Source organism: Mytilus californianus, unplaced genomic scaffold (assembly GCF_021869535.1).
Source record: "Mytilus californianus isolate M0D057914Y unplaced genomic scaffold, xbMytCali1.0.p SCAF_1, whole genome shotgun sequence".
Taxonomy (NCBI): Eukaryota; Metazoa; Mollusca; class Bivalvia; order Mytilida; family Mytilidae; genus Mytilus; species Mytilus californianus.
In genome coordinates, this window is record NW_026262581.1 from 47,955,659 (window position 1) to 47,973,723 (window position 18,065).

At 32.2% G+C, this 18,065-nt stretch overlaps 3 protein-coding genes and 1 long non-coding RNA gene across 4 annotated transcripts in view; 1 reads left to right on the forward strand and 3 right to left on the reverse strand.

The window, feature by feature from the left end:
* LOC127703943 (E3 ubiquitin-protein ligase HUWE1-like) overlaps positions 1-372 on the reverse strand; it is a 134,423-nt gene extending 134,051 nt beyond the window's left edge. The window contains exon 1 of the mRNA XM_052207991.1: positions 336-372. The gene's annotated coding sequence lies outside the window, so the exon portion shown is untranslated. The remainder of the gene's footprint in view (positions 1-335) is intronic.
* Positions 49-4,191, forward strand: LOC127704175 (zinc finger protein 182-like). Its single transcript, XM_052208068.1, has 2 exons — positions 49-545; positions 2,621-4,191. Exon 2 carries the CDS (start codon positions 2,703-2,705, stop codon positions 3,918-3,920), a length of 1,218 nt encoding a protein of 405 aa, XP_052064028.1. The 5' UTR covers positions 49-545; positions 2,621-2,702; the 3' UTR covers positions 3,921-4,191.
* Positions 4,192-5,646: 1,455 nt separating this feature from the next.
* On the reverse strand, positions 5,647-13,250 carry LOC127704664 (uncharacterized). Its single transcript, XR_007983452.1, has 4 exons — positions 13,182-13,250; positions 11,437-11,754; positions 8,622-8,763; positions 5,647-5,814 (listed from the first exon to the last, which is right to left on the reverse strand). It is a non-coding gene; the product is annotated as an uncharacterized LOC127704664 (long non-coding RNA).
* A 978-nt stretch (positions 13,251-14,228) lies between these two features.
* Positions 14,229-14,702, reverse strand: LOC127721955 (salivary glue protein Sgs-3-like). Its single transcript, XM_052228826.1, has one exon. It carries the CDS (start codon positions 14,700-14,702, stop codon positions 14,229-14,231), a length of 474 nt encoding a protein of 157 aa, XP_052084786.1.
* Positions 14,703-18,065: the final 3,363 nt, after the last annotated feature.

Genomic DNA, 18,065 nt, shown 5'->3' on the forward strand with positions numbered 1-18,065 from the left:
AGAACACGTGCTTCCTCCGTTCTCGAACATTCTACTGTTTTGACGTCATATTTTGCGACACCGAAACACTGTTTCTCCTGAACCATTGGGAACAATATTCATGGATAATCAAGCCATGGAAACTGCGTCCGTCTTCTTTAGATAAAAAATTCGAAATACGATAGAAAATGGCGGAAAATGATGATGATGCATAATTATCAAAAATGAACATTTTGAAAAGGAATATAAAATAGTTTTTGGTGAAAATGAAATACCAAGTACTGATTACAGTCAAATGCAACATTCTAAGAATCGTTATTGATCAATAAAACTGAATAAATTTACAAAATGCAGACCTCCAGACGGCAGCCATGTTGAAATTAGCATGCCCGGATGCTATATAGCGATAGCCTCGTTTTCAATAATCTTGTCCCAGATGTTCCAAAGCGAAAGTAGCGGAAAGGACCAGAAAAGAAATAAGAAAAAGTTAAATAATGTGCAAATGAATGTTATAGTGTATTTTTATACAGAACCAATACAACAGATAATTTATTTAACCATGATAGGTAATACAATTTCAAAATTTTAATGCAGTTTTCGTATCCAAATACCAAATAAAATGTGTATAACCAATCTTTTCTATAAATTAATGAGTAAAAACCACAGTCAGAGGGGTAATCATTTTTTACTTAGAAAGGCCTTGTGTAATTTTATTATTGGTTACTGGTACTTGATTTGTTAACATATATTTGTTCCACCTAACACTAACAGAAGTTCCCCAGGAAACTTATAAATATAGGTGGAGCACCTGAGATCATCCTTAGTATTTGGTGGGGTTCATGTTGCTCGAGTCTTTTGTTTTCTATGTTGTTTTGTGTACTGTTGTTCGTCTGTTAGTCGTTTTCTATTTTAGCCATGGCATTGTCAGTTTATTTTCGACTTATGTGTTTGAATGTCCCTTTGGTATTGCTCTCTTTTATAAACAATGCCATAATATCTGTTCCTGTTGGAAACTTTATTCCGTTAGGAAAACGTTCTTCCACTTGGAACTTATATTATGAAGGCATTTATATTTTATGACAGATCCACCTTTTAGTAAATTCTTTCCGTTTGGAAGCAGTCAAAATTCTAATGTCCACTATTTTATCAAATTTACTTTGGGAGAGCAGGGGTTGCTGTTGAGAAACACTCAAACTTGAAAGTGACATGCGGAAAATGATAGGGATTATTTGGGAACTTGCATTGTAATCACATTCAGTTCTATTATTCAGTTGTTACTCTGTACCTCAATGAATGTAGAAAGTACATTTGTAAGTATGGTAATCAGATTGGGGATTATTTCAGAAATAATTGAAACCAGGGACAAATACATGAGTTAATATACCGGAAAGACTATACAACCCTTTGTTCACAGCTGATGGTGAATCTGATTTTTGTATTTTTCAAAGATGTGATTAAAACCATAATCTATCTTGTTTAACTCTCCACAAAATAGTTGAGTATAGATAAAGGTCTTTTATTGTTTGTCAAAAAATGAAAATATTATAAAAGGGTTTATATTTTTGAATATTCAATTTATCAAGATTCATGAACAGGGAGGGGTACTTAATTTCTCAGCTCTTCACCACTACCACAAAGCAATTCAAGCTGTCCCTCAAGCAAAAATCATTATCATGATTATCAAACAGATCATGTATGTTTGAAGTGACAGAGTAAAATTGTTTAATCTCCAACGTTTCAGGAAAAAAACCTATCCAGTCCACTGTTTTTGAATTTGTACAGAACAAAAATGATTAAAAAGCAATAAACTTTATTGAGCAGGAGAAAATCTTGTGATTTAGGGACTTCTGCATGCAGCGCAGCCAATGACAAGAAACACATCTTTTCACACATTTCATCTATGTCATTCCACTCTGATAATTTCTCTGTAAAATGTTACTAATTATATCACCTTACTGTTTTATAGCAATTACACACGATGAGTAAACTTTTTTTCCCTAACTAAATTTTCACCTGGGAAAATTTCAAGAATAAGGTTTATTGTAGTTCACAAAACAAACATGTTTTTTAACTTTTAAAGGCCAATATAACAGGCCTCATGGACTTGCATTATTGAGAACCTTGCATAATCTTGATTAATATTAATTTTGGAAGAAAAGTTATAGTATTTGTTCCTATCAAAATGAAAAAAAAAAGATTTATTATTGTCTGCTTAATGTACCGTGGCAAATATTATATGCATATTAAATAAAAAAGAGTATTGAATATTTATTCCAAAAGAAAATTAAATTATGTATTGTAGATAGTAATGTTTCTTGAGGAATTTCTTTTAAAAATCATTTTTTAAGCACTATTGATTATTTGTACAGAATAGAGATTAATGGGCAAAAAGTGCAAAATAAAGGTAAAAATATAAATAATAGAGAAAAATATATTCAGCAAACAAAGCAAACAAAAGAGAATTATGGGCAAAAAAGATAAAGAATACAGAAAAACAGTCTAAAATTATAGAATTAAGAAATGAAGGACCATCCAGACCCTCATCAATTGATTACAGGACAACTCAAACATACTACTCATAAAAGTTTGAAAAGAAATCTTCAGTAATTACATGTAAATTGTACATTACTATCTTTTTCAGTTCAATTGAAGATTTAAAAAAAGGGAAATAATCCAAGAAATTCAGACTGTATAGAGGAGACAACCAATTATATTACCATATCATGCAGGAAGAATCATACATAGTGATGCAGAATTTTGATAATGAAGAACTTGGTTTGTCTTCGGCAGACCTTAATACCATTATACAAGTTCCTACGTTAGAACCTTTTATATTAAGTGAAGAAAGTGTTCTTGAAAACATCAGTTCAATTGATGCCAGTGGTATCCATGGTGACCTTTTGGAAAATTTAGATCAAATGGAACTTCATCTAGAATGTGATGATGATCGAAATTATGATATGCCATGTATAAGTGATGATGTTCATGTTTTACCAACAGCTCTGTTTGGAAATAATGTGAGCTTATGCATATCTTTCTCAAATAATTCATCAGTTAAACTGGAAAAAGAGTGTAAAAATGAATATTCTTGTTCACTCTGTAATGAAAAATTTAAATTTGAATCAAAGTTTTGTATGCATATGTTAAACAATCATCAAGTGGCAAATCCATTTCAGTGTGAGTCTTGTAACTATGCCGCATCCTGTCGGAAGGTACTTTTAAAGCACTTCAAAAGACGTCACACCAAGATTTTGGACTCTAAAAAACCTCATTTTTCTGATGTTACAAGTGAATCTCAAAAGCAGAATGAACAGGACCCTATAAATGAAATAGTTTTACCAGACACAGAACCTGAATATAATACAACTGGTGGCAGTGATCGAAGTGATATTTCACATCAAGAACAAAATAATAGTAATTGTGTCAGTCAAGTTGATTCGGTCTTAAAATGTTCCCAATGTGATTACACTTGCAAACAAAAGCGAAGTCTGCTCCTTCACATCAAACGCCATTCAGGTGAATATGATTCACAATGTGACATTTGTCAGAAGAAATTTGTTACAACTACTGCATTAAAGAGACATTCTAAAACACACCAAGAAACTAGATCGTTTGTTTGTACATTTGAAAGCTGCAATAAAAGTTTCAAAGTCAAAAGTGCATTGACTGATCATAAAAGATATGTCCATGGAAAAACATGTATAGATGTGAAACAAAATGGCCATAAAAAACAACAGAGTAAATCAAAGAATTGTGACAAGAAATGCAACTACAAGTGTACTTATGACAAATGTGAAAAGTCTTTTCGAGATTCTTACAATTTAAGAACACACATGGCAGTACACACTGGTGTGAAGGAACAAAAATGTCCAGACTGTGATTTTATATGTGTTCAGAAAGCTTCTATGAATTGGCATTTAAAATCAAAACATAATAAATAAAGTTTACCCGACAAGTTGAGTTTACAAATGTACACATATATTGTACTTCATATAGAAAAATAATTATATGGAGGGGTACATGTATATGAGAAAAAGATGAATAATAAACCTGAAAATATCATAAGGTATTGGTAAAAAGTAATGTGGCGATTTTGGATGATAGCAGTGCCAAAAATTTTGTTGATATTGTTTATTTTTGTGGGGACAAATATTTATGTAACATTGTGAATACTAATTTATGTATAATGAAGACTTCGTATTTTAACTTAAATGTGTTTGAGTGTTGAATGTTCACATTTAATGCAGTAGTAATTATTTTGAGCCTTAAGTTTTTCTATTTAATTATTTTGGTCAGTTATTGGTTCCAGTTGGTGTCTGTCTGGTCTTGTGGTTGATTTAGTTGGGAAGAAAGATTCTAACCGGTTCGCGAACACGTTACAGTACTTTGATTGGTGATCTTTATCACCAACCATTCATCTTTTGTGGTGGGGGAAAACAATTTATGTTCAATATCAATCGAAAGAAAAAAAATTCATTAACGTTTAGAAATAAGATTTTTTGTGATCAATCTTTTTTATATTTTTTACTCATTCTCAATAAGAACAAAAATGTTTTCACTTCCCTTTTGAAAAAATGTTTGTTTTTTTTTCAAGAATTTTGAGATCAAACAATTTGTCTTTTAATTACAACAAATACCAACCAGCAAATTAAAGACGAATGGTTGGTGCCTTACAAAGATTTCAGGATTGGTCTTTCAATAAGCTTTGGTCTTTAATATTCATCATAACCTATCATATGGTGTTGGTACAGACTTTTATTGAGGTAGGCTGCTTTTTAGGTGTGTAGGTAGACAACATCAAACAATCTAAATTTTATTTTTGGCCTTATAATAAATATGTGGTTATTTCAAGAAAAGGGATAAACAAATGTTCTGTTGATGGTATTCCAATGATGTAGATTGTGTCGTAGTTATTTCCCTTGGCTACCATGTTGGAGGGCAAACTGGTTGATTTCTAATTAAACTAACAAAATTTAAACGTGCTACAATCAAGTCTGATTAAAGCTTAGTGATAATTTATATACGTCACAAGCTCACAGCTTATGCGAACAAAAATTGTTTATAGGAAATAATTTTTTTTTTACATCTAGCAGTCGATTAAATTTGGTTGATTTATGAAGAAATTATGCACATTTCCCTCTATCATGATTCAAAGAGAAATGTCTCTAATTGAAATAAATATTAAATCTGACTCAGTAGAAAATTATCTTAACTCTAACTTAAATCAGTGTTTATATGGACTGGTTAGTTTGATGGAAATCTTCTTCTGAAGTGAACAATTGTTGATGAATTGTAAGAGTCGTGAATTGGGTCAGGCAGTTCTGATAAAAGTACCCGTATTTTAGATACAATGTCCCTAAATGAATGTGGCTGTGTATTAAAGCTTTCAGCTTGCAAAACAGAATTAGATGTTTTATTTACATCCCATACATCCATTCGGATATTCTTAGCAAGAGTAGTTGAAAAGGCTCGTTTGCATCTTAAGGGCCAACACATCAATCTTTATTTGATATCTATAAATATCCTTCCTGTTCATGTTGTAATGATAAATATTTCCCTCTGCTCTAAGAAAAATGTTTGAAAACATTTGAGAAACCTAATTCCTGAAATTTCTTACTTTGGAATTTGGCCCATACAGTGAAAAAATTAGAAAAAAAAATATTGATGAGAAATAAAATTTGTTTTGCTCTGATTTTCATTTCAGCATATTTCAGTGAGTACTGTTTCAGGGGATACCACTCTATTCCTGTGCCTTCTGTTGTTGGCTGTCCAAAATATTCACCATAATATCTGTGACCATATGGTCCACTCAAATATAACCCATTTAAATTCGAACTGAAAAATAGTGTAACTTCAAACATGTTAAGAAAAAAGATGACAGTACATTTTTATTATTTGAGAACAGAAAATGAACTGTTTAATTTTTGTGAAAAAGTGGTTTGAAAGATGTGCACATTTTGTATTGTTTTTCTTAGGTCAGTTTTATTGGTCTATCTTTTTTATGTCTTTTGAAAGGTAAAAATTATATACTTAAAATGACCAATATATTACGAAACCAAATCATCATATTTTCAGCAACTGATTTTATTTTTTTAAACACTTCATTATAAAACTAAAATCCTGTATATGATTTTGGTTTGTATATGATTTTGGTTGTAAATTACAGCACTTATACCAGTGAGTAAGAATTTGGTCACTAAGACTGGTGATATCTCTGCTTGTTTTTTGTTCTGTGTTTAATATAAATAAATGAATCAGGTTTTCATTTCATGAAATGTACAAGTACAACTAATAGTTTTGTGACCTGAAAAACTTCATATACTTATGTGGCATCTTAAATGACCTTTTAGCTAGAGATATTTCTTAGCACATGTTGAACACTCTTTCATTCACATTTTGTGAAACACATGTTAAACAATGATGTTACCAGATTCAAGTAAAAAGACAGCTTTAAAACTTACATAAACTTATGTTACATCTTAAATGTCCGTTTAACTAGAGATATTTTTTTGGCACATGTTTGACACTTTTTTATTCACATTTTGTGAAACACATGTTAAACAGTTATGTTACCAGATTGAAGTAAGAAGATGGCTTTAAAATTTACATATACTTATGTATATGTAAATTTACATATACTTAAGTTTAGTGGGACGTCCATTTTCACTGAATTAGTACACAATTTTATTTAGGGGCCAGCTGATGACCACCTCCGGGTGCTGGATTTTCTCGCTGCGTTGAAGACCCATTGGTGGCCATCGGCTGTTGTCTGCTCTTTAAACGGGTTGTTGTCTCTTTGACATATTCCCATTTCCATACTCAATTTTATGTTACATCTAAAATGACCTTCTAGCTAGAGATATTTTCTTGGCGCATATTTTACACTCTTTCATTCACATTTTGTGAAACACATGTTGAACAATGATGTTACCAGGTTGAAGTAAAAAGACAGCTTTAAAATTTTCATGCCAAACACATGTTTTATACTGAATCAGCAGGACACTTCGCTTGCAAAACAACATTTCACAGAAAACAAGGTGAAGCAAGACTAAGCGATAAATTGTTTGATCCCAAAAGTTTAACTTTACCTGTAAAACATATTTGACCATTGTTAACCAGACTAACCTAAATGACATATCTGAGATCCTTCAATTCTCTTTTCTTTATAAAGTGTGCCCATTATTCTCTATTCTTTATATTCAAGTACCCTTTTTCCTCTGTTCTTTATTTTTGATTATGTTTTTCTGTAGTATTGGTCCATTATTCTCTATTTTGAAAACCCCATCTAGACCCTCATATCTGTAACTGCCAACTAGCATGACTAGAACATAGGGACTTGACTACAGGTCATATATATATATATATATATATATAGGCTAATATAGCCTGTTAATCATCTTCTTTCATTTAAAAAAAAACGTATGCCACTACTATCCAACACCCACGGATAGTAGGGGCATAAGTTTTTTTTAAATGCACGTAGACGATTAATAGGTTATATATGTGACCTGTAGTCAAGTCCCTATGGACTAGAATTTAGAACTGCATTAGAAAAAATTTCTTTTAACATCTTAACACTAGCAATAAAAACAATGCATCATAAATCAACAAACAGGATGGATCAACTCTGTTAAATTACCAACCAGACTACAAAACTTAACTTTAAATTAAACACATGTTAAACTACTTTAATACCGACTGAAATTACTGTGACTACTTTTAACAAACGATAAATAACCAAATAAACTGAATATATATTATCTGTTACACATTACACATCTAAAACCAGAATTATTTAAAAGTAATGGCTACCAAAAACATGCTTGAAAGCAGCCAGAAGTGAAATAGAATAACTGACCACCTAACCTGTAACACATGTTTAATCCCTTACAAGACTGAATAAACTGAACACATTACCTGTAACACAAGTTAAACCTACAACCAGATTGGAGTAACCATGTTTAACCACCGACAAGACTGAAGTAACTAAACCCCTAAACCATAACATAGGTTAAACAACCAAGACTGAAGTAACTGAAAAATTTACCAGTAACACAGGTTAAATCACCAACCAGACTGAAGTAACCATGTTTAATCACCTGCCACACTGAAGTAGCTGAATACTTTACTTGTAGCACATATTTAACCACCAAACAGACTAAAGTAACTGAAAACATTACTTGTTACATAACATTACATTGTTAACCACCAACAGCCTGAAAACCTACCTGTAACACATGTTTAAACACCAACAAGGATGACGTTACTGAACATTTACCTGTAACACATGTTTAAACACCAACCAGACTGAAGTAACCATGTTTAACTACCAATCTGATTGCAGTAACTCAAAACTTTACATGTTACACATGTTAAACCACCAACCAGACTAAAGTAACTGAATACTTTACTTGTAACACATGTTAAACCACCAATCGGGATGAAGTACCTGGACACTTCACCTGTTACCAATAGTAAACCACCAAAAAGACTAAAGTAACTGAACACGGCACCTGTAACTCGATCATGTTTAACCAGCAATCAGACTTAAGAACCATACTAAACCACCAACTCGATTGAAGCAAGGATTTATAAAGTAAGATATTATATAAATCCTTCATTGAAGTAACTGAACACTTTACCTGTAACACATGTTAAACCACCAACCAGACTGGAGTAACTGGGCACAGTTCTGAAAGCTGACATCATTGTCACGATCTGGTGTACTAAAAGCCATGTTATTGTGTCTTAACATATAAGATGATGGATATTTAAATGAATCACCTGAAACGAAATTAAATGAAGAATTTGATCAAATAATTGATTGATTTTTGCAACATATTTTGCCAGTATATTCAGAAAGTTGAATGTGGTCAGTATATGGAAGAAGAACAAATGAACGGGAGATTGAATTGTTAATCTCCCGTTCATATACATGTGCTGACTTTACGTTACCTGTCGGGAAATTGTTTTTCTTAGAGCTTTAAAAGTATGCAAATTTTAATTCATAACTTCGATGTAATCGAATATAGTTCCTATCACAATCAATGACTTTCTGACCGTTAAAAGCATACTAATCATTAGCACACTCGAGCGAAATACCGACTGAGGGACAGCGGTTTCAGGATTGAAAATAAAACTAGGAGAGAGAAAAGAACATAACAGTTAGAGGACCGTTTAGGAAATCAAAGGCGCCGGTGAAAATTACCATCTTTCTGAAATCACATTTGCACAATGCATTGCCATTAAGATTATGTTCAAAGTTTCTCGAATGGTTCGTTTAATTTTTGTGATACAAAAATTAGAGTATATCAATGTCAATTTATATAGGCTAGAGGTATAAGGGGGGGGGGGATCTCACAAAACATGTTTAACCCCGCCACATTTTTGCGTCTCTACTAAGTTGGGAACCTCTAGCCTTTGGTAGTCTTGTGGTTTTATTTATATTTGGTTCGTTTATATCTTTCGAAGTTTAGTGTGGCGTCCATTTCGTTGAACTAGTATACATTATTGTTTAGGGGTCAGATGAAGCCCGCCTTCGGGTGCGGGATTTTCTCGGTGCAGTTGATGACCCATTTGGCTGTTTCAGCTCTTTTGTCGGGTTACTGTATACTTTGTGAGGAATATTCTTCAAAACTACCAGGCCTCATATAAACGACTGCATTAGACTGTTATTGATACATGTGAGTCAAAGCAGGGAGTTTTCATCCAAAATTTTCTTTGAAATATGGAATTGACACCACCGTCCACCCCCCACCCCCGAACCCCCCCCCCCCACCCCCCCCTCCCCCCCCCCCCAAAAAAAACAAACACACACACCTTTGGTATGTTCTGAGACTAGGGCGAGTCAGTGAGCGGTATAATTTCAATCGATTAAATTATTTAAAACTCGAAATTCTAATAGACTAGACAGACAAGAGTTGTCATTCTTCAAACTATAACGATCTTTCAACATAAATATCAGTAAATTGTACGTTAAGTAGCATGTTTGTAGCGGTCGAATATTGGTATCACGTCGTCGTCCGAAGACATTTGGTTTCCGGACAATAACTTTAGTAAATTTAAATAGAAATCTATGAAATTTAAACACAAGGTTTATAACCACAAAAGGAAGGTTAGGATTGATTTTGGGGGTTATAGTCCTAACAGTTTAGGAATTAGGGGCCCAAATAAGCATATTTTCTAGTTTCCAGACAATAACTTGTGGAACGGTATATGGATCGCTCTGAAATTATACCACAAGTTTCCTTACCACAAAGGGATGGTTCGGATTGGCTTTAGGGGGTTATGGCTCAAACCGTTTAGGAATTAGGGGCAAAACAAGGGTTTCCTGGTTAATGGACAATTAAAAAAAGTACAATGTTATGTTTGGATTACCTCCCTTACACTGTTTTTAAATTATGTGTAAAGAAATGTTGTATTGTCTTGAGGTGATTAGCTGTCAATGTATTTTTAGAAGTTACTATTTAAAAATGCTGATTTAGGAATATTAATTTAAGCCATGATTATGTATGTCATTTTCTATTTTAAGACTTTTATGGTGTATTTAAATGGGTAATTATGGTTGCAAACTCCATTAGAAATTTTAATTGAGATTATGACCATATCTTGAGGGAAAGAATTTTTTTGGGGGAAAAAGGGTGGTGGCAATTTTTTTCTCATTTCAGATTTCAGAAATTAAAAAGAAAATTTCTGAAAATATTTTTTTTTTTGGCAAAAAAAAAGGGGGGGGGGTAAACATTTTTTTTGGGGGGAGGGGGTCAATTCGCAACAGCAAAGTGTATTGCACAAAAGCAAAATATTGAATATAAATTCAAATCATATAACCAATTCTAAGTTCTTTGACTACAGTTATTCTGTGTCAGAAATCTATTATGTGTCAAATATTTAATTACAATCCAAATTCAGAACTGTATCAAGCGCGAATATTGTGTCTATTTTTGCCCCAACTGTTCAGGGTTGGACCTCTGCGGTCGTATCCAGCTGCGCTCGGCAAAGCAATTTATTTTACTTGCGTTTCAAAAGATTGTAAAGCACATTCAAACTCGAAAAAGAGAACTCGGTTCAAAAGTAGACATCATATTGTATCAAACAGACATTCGTTGGTCTGACATGATGATTTGACACTGCATGGTCATGCACTTTACAGGACATATTTCTTGTCTTTAAACTTGCCAATAACCACGTCTACCTTTTAATAACTAGTAACCAAAAGTGACTTGGTAGTCTTAACAATAGTGTCAATTCTTTTATTCTAGGTTTACAGTTTCCCATGATAGAGGGTCTGGACGGGGGCAAAGAGAATGGGTAAAAATATAAAGAATAGAGAAAAATTGGCCAAAAAATTTAAGAAGAGTGAAAAACGTACCATAAATTTAAAAAGATTACAGAAAGAAAGAAACCCCCAAATCCAGACCCTCATGATAAAATATATTGTTAATTTTAGTATACACCAACCTGCATCACCAGAAATCATTTGCTGTATATTCAATTTGTACTTCTCTTGCTCGTTCCCTACATGAAAACCACTATAAACCGCCGTATAGTTTTTCCCTTCCCATGTCGTCATCTGGATGTGTAAAATTACATCTTTCCCATCCGTTAAAGCATGAAGGTTTTCATTGCCTATCCAGAATTCATGTAAAGGATTTCCAAACCCTGATTTATATTGAGTCCAATTCTGATTATAGCTCTGTTTACCATCAATCCGCCTCTGTATAACAATCCATCCACCTCCATCTTTTTGTAGGTCACAATAAGCTGTAAGTTGCTTACCTTGAAAGTTGCAAAACACAATAAAGCATTCTAATCAAACATATTTAAAATACACTAGTAGGGAAATCATTGCTGACCCGAGTTCATCGTCTGTTTTATTCGTGTTTTTTTTTTTAGTCTTGAGCTTTTTGTTTAGTGTTTTTGTCTTTATTTTGTTGACTCTTTTAGTGATGTTGTCTATCCTTCTCCGACTCGGGGGCACGGATCTAGAATAAGATATTAAGGGGTTTGCTCCTGAAAATAAGAAGTCAGAGGACCATATTTTGACCAAAAAAATGTCGATATTTTTACCTGTAAATTATATATTTGTTATTATCCGGCGCCCGCGTCTGAATGCGCGCCTGTTGGTATATTGTTTTTTATAAGTATACAGTCTTTCATTCGGGACATTTGACTTATGAAAACAATTGACAAAACAGTGTATGACTCACTGAAAAATGAAAATTAATTTACCGAGTACAACGCCAATGTACGCAAGGGATTTAATGGACTCAATTAAATATTAAATATTAAAAGTTCCATAATAATTAATGATTAATAAAAAAGGAAACTGACAAGACCACAACCTTAAAAACGTCGCCAACGCTTAACAATTTACACTTTTATGTACTATAAATCTGTATGTTCGCCAAAATATCATCGAGATGTCGTCTGGGTTGTTTCTGACGTATACCCGAGATGTCGTCTGCGTTGTTTCTGTCGTATACCCCAGATGTCTTTTTATGCTTTATGTTTTCAACAAACTATGTCATCTAAGAGAATTAATGAGATACATTATAATGTTATGAAATTAAGAGATATATCATAATGTTAAAACTACACTGATTTTTTATAGAATAAAATGCATTTAATATACTCGCATATTATCTCAATAACAGTCGGCGATTGTTCACTATCCCTAATTACTGCCATTATCTTTTGCCAACACGAATATTTGATAGATTATTATGTGTTTTATACTTTTTAAAATATCATTCATATTTGTCATATGCATTTATCATTTGATTTTCTTTTCTTTCGTGCACATTTATGAGTTCTAGATCAGTAAAGTTCAACTTCACAAAAAGGTGTGTTATTTTTTAGAGTTTCAATGGTTTGATTTGTTATTTCATAAGTTAACATCATTGATTTCCGGCATATTTTCGAAACATATTTTGTAAATTCGTCATTTTTACTTTGGAGGAGTCTATAAGAAGTAGTAATATCAGTGGCGGATTCAGGGTGAGGGGCGTTGAGGGCATACGCCCGTCTTTGATTTTAAATAAATCCTTTTTTAGAATAAACTCCAAACAAAGTTTTTATTTCGCTTCGCTCTGCGATATTTATTCTGTTTTAGGCTATTCCTCCCCTGAATTTACTATACCCTTAGCATGGATGGGGCTAGAATTTTCCTTATTTTACTTTTCATATCATAACTATCTACTTACCATTTGGTAAACTAAGGTCATACAAACCACTTCCATTGTGTCCATTTTTAACGACATCTTTACAGTCGTGTTGTGGTCCTAAAATTGAAATGTTTTCTTTGTAGATCTTTTGTCAGGATTCATTTTTTTAACTATAAAATCATAATAACTCAGAAGTATTAAGAAAAGAGGTAATTCGAATCTTAAGCTCAAGATCAAGACTAAGGTGAGAAAGTACAAACGCATGCAAGATAGTCACTTAACCCATTGACACGCTAGACCAACGCGAAGTTTCATGAGGTGTCGTCCTGTACAATATTTACAATGTCCATACTTCAGGAATCGTGTTTGATTTTCAAGTGTATATATGAAAATGTTTCTGCATCAGTTTTCTATTCTTATCCCAAAATATCAATATCAGAAAGGAATTTAATTAAAGTTCCAAATATTTCGCGCCGTAACAAAATCTTGTGTTGTGAATGCTCATTTGTGCTTTTTGTCCTCTAATTATTTTAGCTTCCGTCACTGCCTGTCCATGAATATATGTTTTTATCATACCTCTCGAAATCTTCGTTTACCATTTACTTTAAAATGCAGCAAAATGAACACACCTGTAATGTCTTGCCAAAAGTGTCAACAAATTGTTTCATTTACATGATATACGTACCACTAGCACGTTTTCTTTTTGGCAATCTAATTAAAATTAGTTATCCGCATTTGCTCTTCATTTTCGTTAGTTTGTTTTTATATCCCACAACAACAAATCGAATGTGTTTTAGTTCTTTTGACTATATACTTATAGTATCATTTATCAATAGTAACAACTTCGTGGTTAGAGAGAAAGAGGGACTTTGAACGGGACGGAGGACATACAGAGAGCAATCTTAATTAAAACATATATCTCTGATTTCGTTATACTGAGCCGTTACGATTGATCGATATTTCAATTAGATTGTACATAGAGAACAATCAAAACACCAATATCAATTAAATGAATAGAAACGTTTAGACCGAAGAGTACAGACGGGTTCGTTGTATCTTTTTAACGAGTTAACGCTTATCATATATCTACATAATACATGTATAACTACCTGCTAGAGTTGTGAAGGCCGTTACAGAAATAGTCGATGAGGTAGTTGGTGATGTTTTGGTTGTGGTTGGTGATGTTGTTTTGGTTGTGGTTGGTGATGTTGTTTTGGTTGTAGTTGGTGATGTTGTTTTGTTTGTAGTGGGTGATGTTGTTTTGGTTGTAGTTGATAACATTCTCGTTGAGGTAGAAGCTATCGTGGTAGTAGTAGGCAAAATAGTTTCCTTTGTTCTACCTGGAAATATGACTGTTGGTTTTGTAGTGAAGAACATCTTTGTTGAGATAGTGGTTTTATGCTGTATAGTTGACGAAGCTACATTTGACTTTGGCGTTTGTTGATAAATTCCTTGTTGCGAACCTGAGGTTGTAGACATTCGTATGAAGGTAGTTTCTGAGGCCCGTAACTGATTCAGTTCCAGTTTCAATTTATTTACTGTATTCATAACTTGACCCATTTCAACTTTAAGGTCATTGTATTTTGTTTTTATACTAACACAGTCACAACATGCTGGACATGCATTTCTGTTAGATTCCAGAGTTGAAAGTCGCTCTTCAAGACTGTCGATGGTTTTGAATATATAATCCTGGCACTCCACTGTACAAAATATCGTAAAAACGAAGCACAAAATAAACACCATTTCTTTGTTTACGAGACAATACACCGGATAAGATAAGACACTAAACATGTATAATGACAGGACATGCGATTAATAAAATAAATTTTATTGAATCGAGGCAGAGCCTCATTTTTAAATCTATAATAGTTCAGTTTCATTTGTACGAAATTGTTATTCCAGTAGTAATATGTTGCAATATCATTTTGATTTAATGTTCATCATTTCTTATCAACTCGTTGCACATGACGTAAAATTATCAATTTAACGTTATACTATTTATTTTCCAAAAAAGGATAAAGTCATGCAAATTCTAGACGTGAAAACAGACAATTCTGGGACACCAAAACGCCTTTGCCTTGTTCAATCTTGTTGAAAAGCTGCAATATCTAAAAACAAAATCCCATATAAATATGGCAAAAGTGATTTGCTTTCTAGGGTAAACTTTAGAAATAATAGAAATTTTAGTTTATACAAACTATAATGTTTAAAGTTTATATGTAAATGATTATGAAAGTTATCAGTATATTTTTGTATACTTACGTCAACATGCACGATCGTACGCATCGATCGTGATAAAGATTGACCTGAACGTGCATGAAATATTTGCCACTGGACGTCAAGCAACCAACAATCAACTAATCTGTGCACTACGTTCCATGTCGAATATATATGTATGTGTTTCCTGTAATGACTGTAGAGAAAGGATGTGTGTATGGCCAATTTTTGTTTCACTCACTCTCAAGATGTCTCTATTTTTTAACAGAATTATTAGTGTATTGTAGATTCATATGTATACAGTGATTTTGTTACAACATTATGTTGTATTTCTTAAATGTAACTTAATTATTTAAAATATTTCAAGACGACCCAAAACTGCAATTTTATATATTTTGCCAAATTTTGGTCATGTAAGCAAAACAAATATAAAGGAACATTTGAAACTTAACCCAAAATTGATCAAAAGCTAAGATAGATGTATTTTCAGATTTTAATTAACTCATTTCGGTTTTGGATGTCCTCCCACTTTGTCTATCTAGTCCTCATGTCTTAAACTTAAAACACACAATACAAACCTGCAAGGTATAGCTACCAAGATGAAGATTTGATATTACTAATACTATCTATATATAGTACAGTTTTAAACACACTATTTTAAACAAGCTTTTTCTCGTTTGAATTGTTAAATACATTTGTCATTTTAGGGCCTTTTATAGCTGACTATGCGGTATGGGTTTTACTCATTGTCTCATTGGCAATCATACCTCATCTTCTTATTTTTATATTAGATTTAAATTTACCACTTTGCAAAATGTCTAAAACAATATTTTGCAAGTTAAATAGTGTCCATTTCTATTATCTAAAGTGAATTGTGATAGAATTTTCACTCGTGTTCAAACAAGTGATTCCAGATTTGTTACATTTCAGTCAATCAAATTAAGTATACACCTGCTTTATGTACATTTCTAGTTATTGCAAAATACTTGCAGTTAGAATTTGCATAAAACAACACTTCGACATGTTCCCTATAATCAAAAAGTCGTTTGCACCGAGGCGGTTGGACTCCACACCTGCATAAGTTCTTCATTTATATACTTGCTATGTTGTAATGTTTATTTTATGATTTTATGCGTTGTGTAATTTGTTTTGTTAATATTCAATCAAACCTTCGTATAAATGTGCATTCATGAATAAACAAATCAATAAATAAATAAAACGTATCTGCTCGAAGAAATGAAAACAGAATATTGACTCTGTGGGGCACGAATCTAATAGCAATTAAAAAATAACAAATATAAAAATTTTCATCTTTTACTTCGAATTTTTATTCAAAACTGTCATTGAATACAAATGCTCAATTATCAATCTGATTTATAATTTACTTATATGTACGTCCAGGTGACGGAATTTTATAAGAAATAAAGGATACATACTTTAAAAAGTAGTTAAATGTTATATAAAATAGATTTTCAAATTTACAGGAGTTCTACAGTACTAAAATGTTTACACTTCAGGAATTTTTATGATGTTTTAGTAGCTTAATAATGTACATATATATACTATAGTTTTGTGTAGTACCGAATAAATGCGTTTTCGCTTTAACACCATAATGACCACCACAAAAACTATACTTATAGTATATCTAATCGCCGTATTTGAATTTTAAAAATTAAGACATCACCGAAAGATGCATGCATAGATTAAAAAAGCCAGACAAACCATGGCCAGAAAATAACCGACAAAATAAACCCAAAAGTCGACAAACACTTCACAGAAAACTTAAAATCGTAAATATAAAGATACTCGGGCAAATTAGGTAAAATTTCATCCTTTTCTCATTATTTCAGAATAGATTTAAGCCCTTTTATTTGTTTAACGTTCAAAATTGATGCTGGAAATTATTTCAAACTCCTTAATTAGCACCTAAATTCGGCATAAAGGATATCTTTTCATGATAAAAACAAATATTTCAGCATACATGCATATATATATATATATATATATATTGGTTGAATGGGTTATTATTTTAGTTCAACGTGATCAAATAAACTATTTTTTTTTGCACTTTAATACTGACAAGTTTTAGTAAGATAGTAGTCAGTTTGATATCTAACACATATATAATTATAGGTTGAATCTGTATTTTCCCAAAACTGAAAACATTACACTCTTTTTTTTTCTATTCATAACTTATTGTTCTATGTAAATTTCAATCTTTACAGTTATGAAACTAACTGTTTTGATCTTGTTCACTATATTTATGTTTGTTTCAATAAACATGGAAATTAAAGAAGATAAGGAAATCGCTATAATTACAATTATATAAAGCGATAGTTTGATTTACTGCTTTGATCAGTTGCAAGTCGAAGGTCCATGAGGAAGATTAGTATATGTTGTAGATTATTTATTGCACCAATATAATATCAACAAGTTTAAATGATGACGAAACGAAAAATACAAAAAACAAGTACACAATTTATCAAAATAAAAATTTGTATATGTTATGAAAATAGAATATCGTATCAACTGGGAGTGGGGGAATGCATATGCAGACGCTGCTGGAATGTTGATACATAGAAATGTAAAGGTCACAATTGGGAAGCTGAAATCATCTCTTTTGTCGCAAAGTTTTGTTTTCAACCGACCTTCATTGTCAATTTCTAGATGTAAGTCAAGATATGAGGAAGACTAAACTGTATCTGT

Coding starts and splice junctions, on each gene's coding strand:
- LOC127704175 (XM_052208068.1), top strand. CDS start 2,703: ATGCAGGAAGAATCATACATAGTGATGCAGAATTTTGATAATGAAGAA.
- LOC127721955 (XM_052228826.1), bottom strand. CDS start 14,702: ATGGGTCAAGTTATGAATACAGTAAATAAATTGAAACTGGAACTGAAT.